The 12,724-nt window shown below is 37.5% G+C and overlaps 1 protein-coding gene across 1 annotated transcript in view; it reads left to right on the top strand.

The window, feature by feature from the left end:
- Positions 1 to 12,724, top strand: part of LOC114358487 (Down syndrome cell adhesion molecule-like protein Dscam2) — a 71,471-nt gene that overhangs the window by 27,058 nt on the left and 31,689 nt on the right. The window contains exons 17-21 of the mRNA XM_028312464.1: positions 3,183 to 3,317; positions 8,295 to 8,377; positions 8,945 to 9,014; positions 11,109 to 11,238; positions 12,462 to 12,646. Of these exons, the coding sequence (XP_028168265.1) occupies positions 3,183 to 3,317; positions 8,295 to 8,377; positions 8,945 to 9,014; positions 11,109 to 11,238; positions 12,462 to 12,646 (603 nt within the window). The remainder of the gene's footprint in view (positions 1 to 3,182; positions 3,318 to 8,294; positions 8,378 to 8,944; positions 9,015 to 11,108; positions 11,239 to 12,461; positions 12,647 to 12,724) is intronic.

Below are 12,724 nucleotides of genomic sequence, written 5' to 3'. Positions count from 1 at the left end.
TTATTTTTATAAATCCACATAAAACAGTATTTTTTTATTGCGAAGTATTGCAGTTTACAAAGTACAATATATGCCATAATTATTGTCACCTACTACGTAGTGTTTATACGAGTAAATATTGCCATTAATGTAAAAAAAAGTCAATATAATGCAGAATTGCTGCAGTTATCATTAAAAATTTAAGTTAAGCATTTTTTCTTTTTGTTACAAAAAGAAAAAATGAGCTTCTGTCAGTTCCTTGCTAAGGGGCTCCTTACATTTTACACCCGGCAGGTGTCTGTCTCTACGTCAATTTGTCTCGCAACCTGAACGCGGCAAATTCAGACCACAGTGTAACTGAATTACTCTTTTTTTCCTATTTTGTCTGTGGTCAGGCCACTGGGACCTTAGTTAATTACGTTTTCGGGAATACCCCAAAGATTTTTTGCTTCTTTTTGACAGCTTAAAGGCGGTTAAGCTACTGGCTAATTTGATTTGATAACTTTCTTTTGCCCTATTTATACATATTTAGAGGTATGTGTGTACTACTACTGTTGCTATTTCTAATTGATATCAAACCACTGACGTATCAAAAAATACTGGCTACCAAAGTTGACTTTATTTATTATGTTCTAAATCTACTAGACAAGGCTGTGTTCTGTTTAGAATACCTAAAAATAGTGTGACAATGCGGACAAGCGCCGGGTATAGATAACTTCAAATCGCGCATTTATCGATCGCTATGATAAATATATTTTATTATAGTGTTAGTGTGTTGATTTCAATGTTCGTGGGCTACGCAACACCTCTATTCGTCTCGCCCACTATCATTGAACTTAATGATAAGTGTCTATTATTTCGTGAGCATTCTTTCAGTTAAGCATAGCATACATTATAGGTGCATAAGAGTTTTTGTAGTTTTCCAAGTAGGCACTGCCTGTTTGCCCATTACTATTCACAGAACTCCTGTATAAAACTTATTTTTATATTTTCCTAACAAGTTAACACTTTCATTGTCCACATCAGTAAGCACAGTACGTCTGAGCTAATGCATAAATTACGTAACTTTTTAGAATTTTTCCCTTTTAATTCGGAGGAATTTTGCACAATATTTTCGCTCCAATGAATGCTGAAGACAAAATTCACTAATGGCAAAACAGACTTTAGCTAAAGACAAATGACGTCATTCTCGTAATGCTGTTTCCACAGACCAGCTATTTAATAACATCAGAACATCACTTTGAAATAAAAAACCGACCAAGTGCGAGTCTGACTCGTGCAAGAAGGGCTCCGTATAAACTTAGGTTTGTAAATAGTTTATTCGAGCAAAAAACAGCAACAACAATTAAGTACATTTATTGTATGCCCCACATAAAAAAACTTTATATTCTGTTTTTAGTATTTGTAGTTGTAGCGGCAAAAATACATAATTTGTGAAAATGTCAACAGCTTGTAGACCTGGGATGCGCGCCGTGGTAAGCTTTTTATCACGTCATTTTATCTAATTTACGCGTTAAGCCATTTGTCGTCTAAAATCGTCGATAAGATCTTATTACGGCGGGCATCCTAGCCCGGCTGGTGACAAACACTGAGTGACACACAGTAGAGTCTTAGTAATAGGGTGACGTTTTTATCCGTTGTTTACGGGACCCCAAAAAGAAGCATCCTGTACAACGACCGGTAATATAATTCTATTATCCCCTTTCTCGGGATTTTTGTCGGAACTTTTTGAAACTTTCAGCAATTAACAGAGGAGGGAAGTTTGCCGCTTTGTTTTCGTTAAAACTTCACACGTTTGCGAGATTTCGAGCGTAATAAATCCGAAATGTCTGAAGTTGGATTTACGGGAGCTCTTTATGATGTGGATATGTGAAGTTTTGGTATATTCATCATATTATTATTGCTGGATGTTTTTTGGTGCGTGAAGTATCTCATACACTTGAAGAATGACGGGCAAAGTTGCGTCCCACAATTCCCATTTATTTTAACGAATTTCGTTGCGGATTCAATGAACCACCTTGACCTACACTGCTTGGGCTTTTATTTAGCGCTTATCCTGCCTATACATTAAAAAACTCATGAAACTCATTTTATTTTTTCAACTAGGCTTTTAAAAAAACTTTTTCACGTCCCAGTAATAACCCTGCCACTGCTTCAGGACAATAAATAGGCCAGTGTTGAGAAGAAGCAGCACAAGAAACTCAGTTACAGGAGTATATAAATATTTACTTGGCAGGAGAACAAAATTTGTTTTAAAACATTAATAAATTACATAATGTTTATCCACTGCCTGGTACCCATCATTGTGCAAGATTTGTATAGCTTGGAACTTGACGGCACATTCTAAAATGTCCGTAGATATTTTTACGTAGTTAACTGAAATGTACCATGTTTTATGCAAATAAATAATTTGAATTTGAATTTATTTGTGTTTAACCTCTAGACAAAATGATAGACATATCCACACAGTATCGAATACTACTATCACGTTCAATGAATACCCACAACCTGTAGTTAAATTTAACGATACGTATCGAATGGCGGCCATTTTCTCAGATTCGACTGTTAGTTCTCGGCTCCATGATGATACAGAGTATTGTATTTCGAACGTTATTCAACAGATATAAAGCACAAAGTAAACTCTCTTCTCCATTGTTTGTATTGTAGCAAAGAATGGAGACTAAATAGATGTCCTGATGATGATGATGACTTACTTTGACTAGTAGTTTGAAGTACAGGTTATCTGTTACGGAAAACGCAGCGTGGGACGTCCACCCACAAGGTGGACCGACGACATCATAAAGGTAGCAGGAAAGCGCTGGACGCAGGCCGCCGCTACCAACCGGGTAACATGGAAAGCATTGGGGGAGGCCTATGTTCAGCAGTGGACGTCCTGTAGCTGAGATGATGATGATGATGACAGGTGATCTGTAATGCAAGCCCCTCGTCTAGCTCAATCACCAGTTTTACAGTCTAATATGAAGTACTAATTTTCCATCAGCCCCAAAACAGGCTTCCTTCTGTAGTTTTTCATTAAGTGGCTATAAAAATTAAAGTTTTTTAATTCCTCAGCGCTCAGCCTCTTTAACCCGTCTCTCCAGGCTGGCTGTGAAAATTAGGGAGGGTCGTGGTCATGCTGTGGATACTATGAGCTTATAATAATGATGATGATGTCTTACCTAGAATTTTTCTATTCCCACCAGCCCCAGAAGAGGCACCATCTTCAGTGGAGTGTACCGCAGTGACGTCAAGCGCTCTACGAGTGAGTTGGCAGCCCATACCACCACACCGACAGGCTGGGGCACTGATCGGGTACAATGTACTCTACGCTGCGCAGGGTAAGGCTTACTTTTTAACAGCTTCAGAAGAGCCTCTGTAGTTTAAAAAGAAGTGAAGTCAAGCACTCTACGAGTGAGTTGGCAGCCCATACCACCACACCGACAGGCTGGGGCACTGATCGGGTACAATGTACTCTACGCTGCGCAGGGTAAGGCTTACTTTCTAACAGCCTCAGAAGAGCCTCTGTAGGATGAGAAGTGACGTCAAGCGCCCTGCGAGTGAGTTGGCAGCCTATACCGCCGCACAGGCCGGCTGGGGCACTGATCGGTTACAATGTGCTCTATGCTGCGCAGGGTAAGGTTTATTTTCCAACAGCCTCAGAAGAGTTTCTGTAGTTTGGGAAGAAGTGACGTCAGGGCACATAGCTCGTAGAACTGATTGTCGTTGGGGCAGAGATCTCGTGTGGCGACCACGGGCCAGAAGACGTAGTGTGGACAGGCCTCCCACCTGGATGCGGGCAGCGCAGAACCGATCGTTGTAAAAGTAATTGGGGGAGGCCTTTATCCAGCAGTGGACGTCATTTGACTGAAACGAACGAAATGCTGCACCGACAGGCTGGGGCACTGATGAGGTATTTATAAACGGTTCATCTTATATAAACGGTTAATCCTGTAAGTAAACTTTATGGTTGTAATTTTTTCAAATTTAGATGGCAGTGAATGGGTTAAGAAACACCCAAGTTGAATTAGCCGGGTTAACCTCGTATTCCACATTTTCGGGACTCTGTCACTCTCACCCGTACGTTATTTATGAGCTAAGGGATGCGAAGATCCCTCTGAAATATGGTGTTACAAATATTCAATTTGAATTTGTCTAACATTTTACATCATATTATGAAAATTTAAGTTATGTAAAATGATATGAACCTATAGAAGTTATGTAAAACCTTATAAAAGTTGCACGAAGATGCTATACAGGGTGTTAGGTAAATGGGTATATAAGCCGACACTAACCCATGTTAACATATGTATACATACAGTGTGTCCGGGCATGTAGTGATCAAACTTTAAGGGCGTAATCTATGGACAATTTTATTGATGAAAATACTTCAAATTTGGGGCCTGACCCATTTCTCGAAAAATTACATCGATTTAAGTTTTTAATTTTTAGTTTACACCTCTTCTTTAAAAAACAAGTGAAAGCGTGGGTAGCTTAACATTAATAGGCAAATATTTTGTATCATGCGATAGCCAATAAAATTATCTATTAATAGAAGAAGAAAGCAGACACAAGTTTAATACATTTTTAACCGACTTCAAAAAAGGAGGAGGTTATATGTTCGACTGTATGTATGTTTTTTTTTTCTATGTATGTTCACCGATTACTCCGCCAATTGTGAACCGATTTTCAAAATTCTTTTTTGTTCGATAGGGTACACTTCTGAGGTGGTCCCATTGTCACCAAGTCAGGATCTGATGATGGGATCCTAGGGAAATCGAGGGCAACCCTCAAATTTTATAGGCACGTATGTATATCGTTTTTCAAACCTTTTCTTAAGTTATTCAAGTATTTGCTCCTGGAAATCATCATCTCATATTGATGAGCTGATGATAGAAGGTACAACTCCTTAATGCTTAGGAGTTGGAGGATAATTCTTTAAATTTTATAGATAACTATAGTTTCTAAATTTATTCAAGTGTTTGCATCAAATAGTCATCGTCTCATCATGATGAACTGGTCATGGTAGGTACAACTCCTTAACTCTTAGGAGTTGGAGGATAATTTTTTAAATATTATAGGTACAATTAGACCCACAGTTGTATTATTTCATGTTTTTAAGGTAGGCTGACGGCTTAAGGTCTTTTTAGGTTGCCGATATGATAACCTGTATTTTTTAGGGAATATTATTTTACACTTGACATGAAGAATATAGTCTCAATGTACTGCCTTCAGTGGTAACATCAAGGTAATAATTAGTTAACTAAAAAGCAAGAAATAAGTAAATTTTTATAAAAAAAAAACCGACTCCAAAAAACAAACACTAAAAAGTAGAAAAATAATTACCTACTAATTACTTATTTATTAGGACGAATTAATATTTATGTTATACCATGATTGATACTTTTGGAGTCGGTGCAGGCAAACTTCACACGTTTCATAATCTTGGCACCGACTCCAGAAGTATCAATCATGGTATAACATAAATATTAATTCGTCCTAATAAATAAGTAATTAGTAGGTAATTATTTTTCTACTTTTTAGTGTTTGTTTTTTGGAGTCGGTTTTATTTTTTTTTACTCGACTTGGCGGTTGCACTACCGTGCCCCCAAATATTTTAGTTTTTCCTTGATTCATACACCAAACACTACTTATATTCCAAATTTGAAGCTTCTAGGTCTGCTAGAAGTGCCTTAGAGTTTTGATGATCGGTGAGTCAGTCAGTGAGTCAGTCAGTGAGTCAGTGAGTGACAAAATTAAGTAACTTTGACCCGTTATAATTCTTAAACTACTGGTTCAAATTGAATGAAATTTTAAATATACCGTGTCTTTACAATTCCTGCATAGCTAATGAAAATTCAGCCTTCTAGTTTTATCCACAACGAAGTTACAGGCGGTCGAAAATGGCCTGAATTGCTTCGAGAAAAGGATGGTACGGCCGTGCCGCTTTTTTGCTCGACTTGGTGGGGGCACTGCCGTGCCCCCAGATTTTATTGGCTATCGCATGATATAAAATATTTGCCTATTAATGTTAAGCTACCCACGCTTTCACTTGTTTTTTAAAGAAGAGGTGTAAATTAAAAATTAAAAACTTAAATCGATGTAATTTTTCAAGAAATGGGTCAGGCCCCAAATTTGAAGTATTTTCATCGATAAAATTGTCAATAGATTACGCCCTTAAAGTTTGATCACTACATGCCCGGACACACTGTATAAATGTTATGGTGAAGTCAGAAATTTGATATCATCATTTTAATTTTTTAAATGTTCATACAAAATAAAATTTATAAAATCAGATTTGTATGAAAATTTAAATAATTAAAATTATGATATCAATTTTCTGACTTCACCATACCATTTATATGCATATGTTAACATGGGCTAGTGTCGGCTCATATACCCATTTACCTAACACCCTGTAGAGCTACGGAGCGGTCAATCTAGAAATCATTTGGAGAGGCCAATGTTCAGCAGTCCTGTGACTGAAATGAAGATGATGATGTGACGTACCTATACGATCACCTAATCTGAAATCTAGACAAAATGTGTTTTAGTTATTACAGTACATATATCTACAACAATCACAATGGTAAGTATAATCAGCGTCAAATAGTTCGTGACACCGAAGTAGATAGATAGATATAAGGTTTATTTGCAAAACACATTGACACACAATAAGCAAAAAGTAAGATTATTAAACACAGGAATAGCAAGAAAGATATAAATCCTGCGCTAAGGTGTAAGTGTGCCGCAGCGATGCAAAAAAGCAGAGAGCTCAGTGTAGACACTGCTCTAAAAATGAGCTGAACACTGATTTTCAGCTCTTGCTTGAAAAAAAGAAGGAAGACGCACGAGAATGGTAGAGAGAGGGTGGTGAAAATGTTGTATTTAATAAGTACACAGCACGTCTTTGTTACAATTGAAATAAGGTTGTGTTGTCACCTTTTTGGCCACTTTGGGTGTCACTTACTATTCCGTTGATCTTATAAATTAAGTGCAGTTTTGCAACAAAATGCTCTACCTTTTTGCGGGCGCCTTTTTGGCACAAAATAATATGCGTGTATAGTTTTAAGTCCCTTTGTTCTGTTTTTTGTTTTCTTTGTGTCAAATAAAGTTATTCTTATTCTTATTCTACCAAGCTACTGTATACCAAGAAATGAACACATTTTCTCGCTTATTCTTTTTATATTTTGAACACAAATACAAACTTTCTTGTTATAACCGTTCGCTCGTTGCCGGAAGTGTTATTTCCTTTTCAATTTGAACGGTGCGAGTTTACAAGTTGAAGTTTCGGTGACATCAAATAGTAGGTATTTAAGGCTTTTCCACACTGGTTGTGGTCTGCAGTCAGTTCAAAGTAAAATAAGTTCGAATATGTATGAGCATTGTCGTTCAAGGCAACGGTTCAGGGTTCAGATATGATGGATGACCCACTTCAGACTGAAACATTCTTTAACATTAGGCAAAAGTAAACAGTGACTGCTGCGCTAAACTTTCATTAGTTACTACGATATCACAATCACTTCGAGCTAACTATACAATTTTGTTGCAAAATCGCACTTGTCACAAATAAATAAGATGCCACAGAGTTAGCTTGATGTGCTGCTGTACAAATTATTCAAATAGCACTGGACACAAGTCGCAGCTGAGTATGTCCCTTGTGGCTGAACTAGGAACGGATGGTTCTGGTTGAAACCCACAGACCAGAGAGAACAGCTTACAACTGTGAACCGATTGGAAATTATTTGCAACTTGCATTCGCGTTTACCATATAACTAGCGCGAGCGGCCGCCCGTGACTTCGTACGCGTGGTTCCCGTTTTACCCTCTTAGGGGTTGAATTTTGGAAATTCACGTCTTAGTAAGCAATTACGTTTTAAAAGGAACCCCCATGCAAAATTCGCGACTCCTAGCACGTGTAGTTTCTGAGATTTCGTGATGAGTGAATGAGTCAGTCAGTGACCTTTCGCTTTTATTGATATAGATTTATTATTCGAATAAATTGCTAGCCCTATCCAACTGTGGCGAATTTACCCTTACTCCAGAACAAGACAACACGACAAGTAGGCTGTAACCTAGGGCTGAAAATTTTCGGGGGCGGCTGGGGACAAATGTCTGCATTTCAAAAAATATGAAATCCATCGATTTACCTAAAAATGCTTTATCACTCTCTGATACTTACAAAAATGTTAATTTCACTGTACTGAAAAGAAATAAGTGTTTTAGTTAAAGTGGTGTTAACCTTTTGGGGCTCTAAACCATTTGCCACTATAAATTAACCCTTGTATTTTGGTGCTTAACCAAGGTTTTTTTCAACAGGTCGGCAATGGATGAATGCTACGTCACTAGTCACTGAACTACGGCTTCAAAGCTTGATGAAATTCACCAACTATACTGTAAAGGTAAGTAACGATTTAAAATTAGTAGATTTATCATTGCACATTACATTAATTAACTAAGTAAATGAATGTTTCGCTCCTACTCTTTCTCGTATATCGTTCTCTACATATAACTAGAATGAGCAAAGTACCAACGTAGGTACTTTACTTATTTTATGTGGTTTAGCCACAGAGAACCTAAAGAAACTGAATCTTACTCATGTGGCTTAGGGCCACTAACAATTCGTTATTTTATTTAGTCCCTTTTCAAACACTTGAACTCGTTCCAAATACGTCCCAAGTCCCATTTCAGAACAACTAGTGTCTAGTGCTGAGAAGTGGTGGAAGAAACTTTCTTATCATTGTAATGCCAAAGTGGAATATTACAGTTCCATTCTGAAGAATATGTCTTTAATCTTAGGTGGCTGGCTTACTCCTCGTTCCAAATACGTCCCAAGTCCCACCACTTCAGAACAACTAGTACTGAGAAGTGCCGGAAGAAACTTGTTAGTTATCTTTGTAACGCCAAAGTGGAATGTTATATTTTTCTTCAATATTTACATTTGTGACTTCATTAGTATTTTGTTTTAGGTGGCTGGCTTCTCAAACTACGGGCTGGGGCCGTTCTCCTTCCCCATTGTCTGTTCAACACTCCAAGACGGTAAGTTCCAGTTAGGGTTGTCACTTCTAACATTTTGCAATCAGGACAAGACGCGTGAAAACCCCGGATTTTGGAGGCCACAACCCAGACATGCCAAATCCCGATTTTTGAAACAGGAACGCGCGCGTTTAAGTTTTTCTATGACAGACAAAAATTCACGCGGGCAAAGCCGCGGGCGGAAAGCTAGCAGAGTATATTTTAGTTACTTAGTTAGCTTTCGGTACCGCGTATGCTGAGCGTGCAGAATGTCGTGCCGCTGCCGCGCCGACAAATCAGGCCTAAAGTTAATTTTTTTAAGCCCGAACTACAAATGAAACCCTGTCCGGACGCACTGGATGCTAAACTAGGAGAATCCGGGGAAACCCGGACGGATGGCAGCCCTAGTTCCAGTTAGCGTTCCCAAACTGGAATTGTGACTAAGATATTGGTCGTTACCGGCTACAATCGAGTTTAATTTGTATTGTAATGGCTCCTGCTGTAATGTGAATTCTCAAGTTTTAGTGCTTGAGATTTCACGAGAATCTGTGTTGAATAGCGATAGTTCTGTATGGTGATTACATTGTTGGTTTGTTGCTACGTTTTAGTATTTAAGTACTTTGAAGATCATGCTATTGGTGTAATAATATTTAATTTCACGGGTATAACAATGAAACTGACGCTAAACTTAGTATAGGTCTAGAGAGAGGGTGTTTTTAAGACGTCAAAAGTCAGGGAAACTTCAGCGGGTCTAGTCAAAACGCACTTTAAAATCGCAAACTCATCGCAAACCAGTCGCAAACAAATAAACAAATCGCAAAAGAGGTCGATAACAAAAAAGGCTTAGTCAAACGGCAAAAAATCGAATCGCAAAGCCCTACCTATCGATAATCGAAAGACTGGATTGAAATTTCCCATACAAAGGCTTAGCCAACATGCATTTAAGACTCAATCAAAATCGAATCGAATCGCAACACCCGCCATTTTCATTGCGATTACTAAAACCCCGGTGATAAGCTTCGATTCGATCGAAAACCAATAGGGTGAATTGCACCACCTAACTTTGACCGTAACTATGACGTTAACCGGAGTTGTTTGTATGGAGTTTGACAGATTTTAGACGTTTGTCAAAGTTAAACTAAGATGGTGCAACCCACCCTAAGGCTGTTTTGACAAATCCATATCGCGATGTCGTTTTGACAGTTAGTTTGACGGCGAAGCATAGACGTAAACAGAGAGCAGAAAGAAAGAAGAAACTAATTAAAAAAAAAAGCTAGAAAAAGTAAAAACAATCGCAAAGTCATAGACATTTTTTAACTTTTATTCGATTTTGAATGAACTTTTATATCGCCGCGTCGTTGGTGGTTCAATGTGCATTTTGGCTGCCATTTTCCGATCGAATCGAATTACTGGTGACGCGACGACTGACATTAGTGAAAACTTCCTATTGGTTTGCGATGGCATTTTGACTAGACCCACAGAAATCTCTTCAGATTGACAATTTGACAATCGCTTATCAGCCTTTTGGCTAATATCAAAGTGTAGTAGACAATTTGACATTTGTCACTATTCAGTTCACGGCTATGAACCGCAGGTAATTGGCCACAAATAATTAATATTAGAGCGTTTAGATTATTCAGACGATATCAGTATTGACAATAATCACGGAGAGAAATTCTAAGGGATTACATAACAGCTGTTACTAAGGGCTTAACATTTTGAAAGGCCTAAAGGTCAAAGCAGACTTATCAACTGGGAAAGGGATCAATCGCCTTTTGCGAGCTGTCATCGCCTTACGCGCGCTGTCAACCGCGAAGCGAGGCGTTTACGTTACGGTGCGGATAAGTGTGCGTTGCAGTATGGAGTTTCATACGAAGAATAAGAACTCTCGAGTTCATACGGTTACGAACCCTTTCCGGGTTGATAAGTGTGTTATTTCCTTAAATTGTGACGTCTCTTTTTTTCTTTTTTGTCTTGTGTGGTGTACAATAAGTGTGTTCTCTCCATCTATTTTAAAGGTTGAACTAATAATTTTCTGTAATGTTAAAATGGTGTAGGTGTTTATGAATATGAATAATTTTGTTTGGAACCCTTATTAATAATATTACTATGTTTTAGTTCCTGACGCCCCAGCAGAAATCAAGCTCCTATCGCAATCTTCAAACATATTACTGGTCAGTTGGAAAAAACCACGACAACCGAATGGCAGGCTGCTACATTATACAGTTTATTGTAAACCCACTGCAAGGTAAGAATCAATGTTTGTGTTTCTGTCTCCTATATTTCCTATAGTATTTTTCTTTAATGCGTAACAATAGGATCGCATGCCAGAACCTCCAATAAGGTGGTAGACAAAGTATCTCTAAATTATTAATAACTTGAAAAAATCGAACTGCCTAAGGCGGGAATTGAACCCACGACCTTTCCCGTCCCAAGTCCACTCTGATCACCCAGGTGATCTGTTTTATGCGGTTTTTAGAAAATATCAAAAATGTTACAAAACAAAATATGTAAGTACAACAATTGGACATGTGACTATTCAGAGGAGGTGTGATTTGTTTGTAGGTGATCAAACGACACTAAAATAATTATAATAGGTAATGTAACTGGATTACTGGAGTCCACTTTGATCACCTGGGTGAACAAAGCCAGGTGATCAAAGTGGAATAGACCTTAGATTTGTATTTACAAATTAAATTCCAATATTTTTTTTTAAGTTCCTTAATTTAATTATTTTTATTAAAATATTCACGTTGGAACTTCCAAGAAGGCTACGAAAGAAACCAATTATATTTCCAACGTGATTATGAAAATCGTGTTGAGAGATGTTCGTGACTAAAACTTTTAATTATTCGAAAAGTTTCCAAATTAGTGTCATAAAAACGTAGAAGAACTCATTTTAATATTCATTAAATGGAATAAAATCATTTCTAAGTATATTTATCTTTTTTACTTTTAGACTGTTTTGGGATTATTCTGGCCAACAATATTTATTATAATAGTTTATTTCAGCTCATTGCAGGTGAACTATGATCTTTCATAATAAAGTTTCTATCATTAAAATCAATGTTACGCTGAGTTGCACCACTTTATTTCAGTTGTAATTTTAACCATAACACGTGTTTTTGGATAGAGTTTTATATACTTTTGACGTTAAACTTGTTTGTTTGTTTAAAGTTAAAGTATGATGGTGCAATCCAACCTAAAGTTTCGTTGAAGATTGAATTATCTATTATATATAATAATTATCTTCCAACTTAATTCATTAGATATAGACAGAAAGTAACTAATTTTTCTGCATAACCCAAAGGTAAACTGGATGAGAATGCCTTATGGCATTAAGTTCGCCTAATGTTATAATTTTTCACTGAAGTATAAATAAATAAATATTGTATTTTGTTCACCATATCAAAATTCTGCATAATCATAACAAAGTTTTCCATTGCGACTGAAGTGAACAACTCTTTTTAGCAACGACGGCCCCCAAACCCTTCGGATAGATGCACAGCAAACGACTGATGCTTATGAGAAGACTCAAACAGTAGAACTGAAAGGGCTGAACGAAGGCAGACAGTATGATGTGTGGGTCACCGCCAGCACCATCATCGGCGAAGGACCTGAGAGCAGGAGAGTCACTAACACTCCTTCACAGAGAGGTAAATGATTTTTCTTTGGAGGGACGTAGATACTTCAATATGCTAGTAAAAATGAGAGATCAAGAAGTTTGAAGACTT

Source organism: Ostrinia furnacalis, unplaced genomic scaffold (assembly GCF_004193835.3).
Source record: "Ostrinia furnacalis isolate ACB-3 unplaced genomic scaffold, ASM419383v2 OfSCF3961, whole genome shotgun sequence".
NCBI lineage: Eukaryota > Metazoa > Arthropoda > Insecta > Lepidoptera > Crambidae > Ostrinia > Ostrinia furnacalis.
This window is presented reverse-complemented; position numbering and strand designations above follow the sequence as displayed.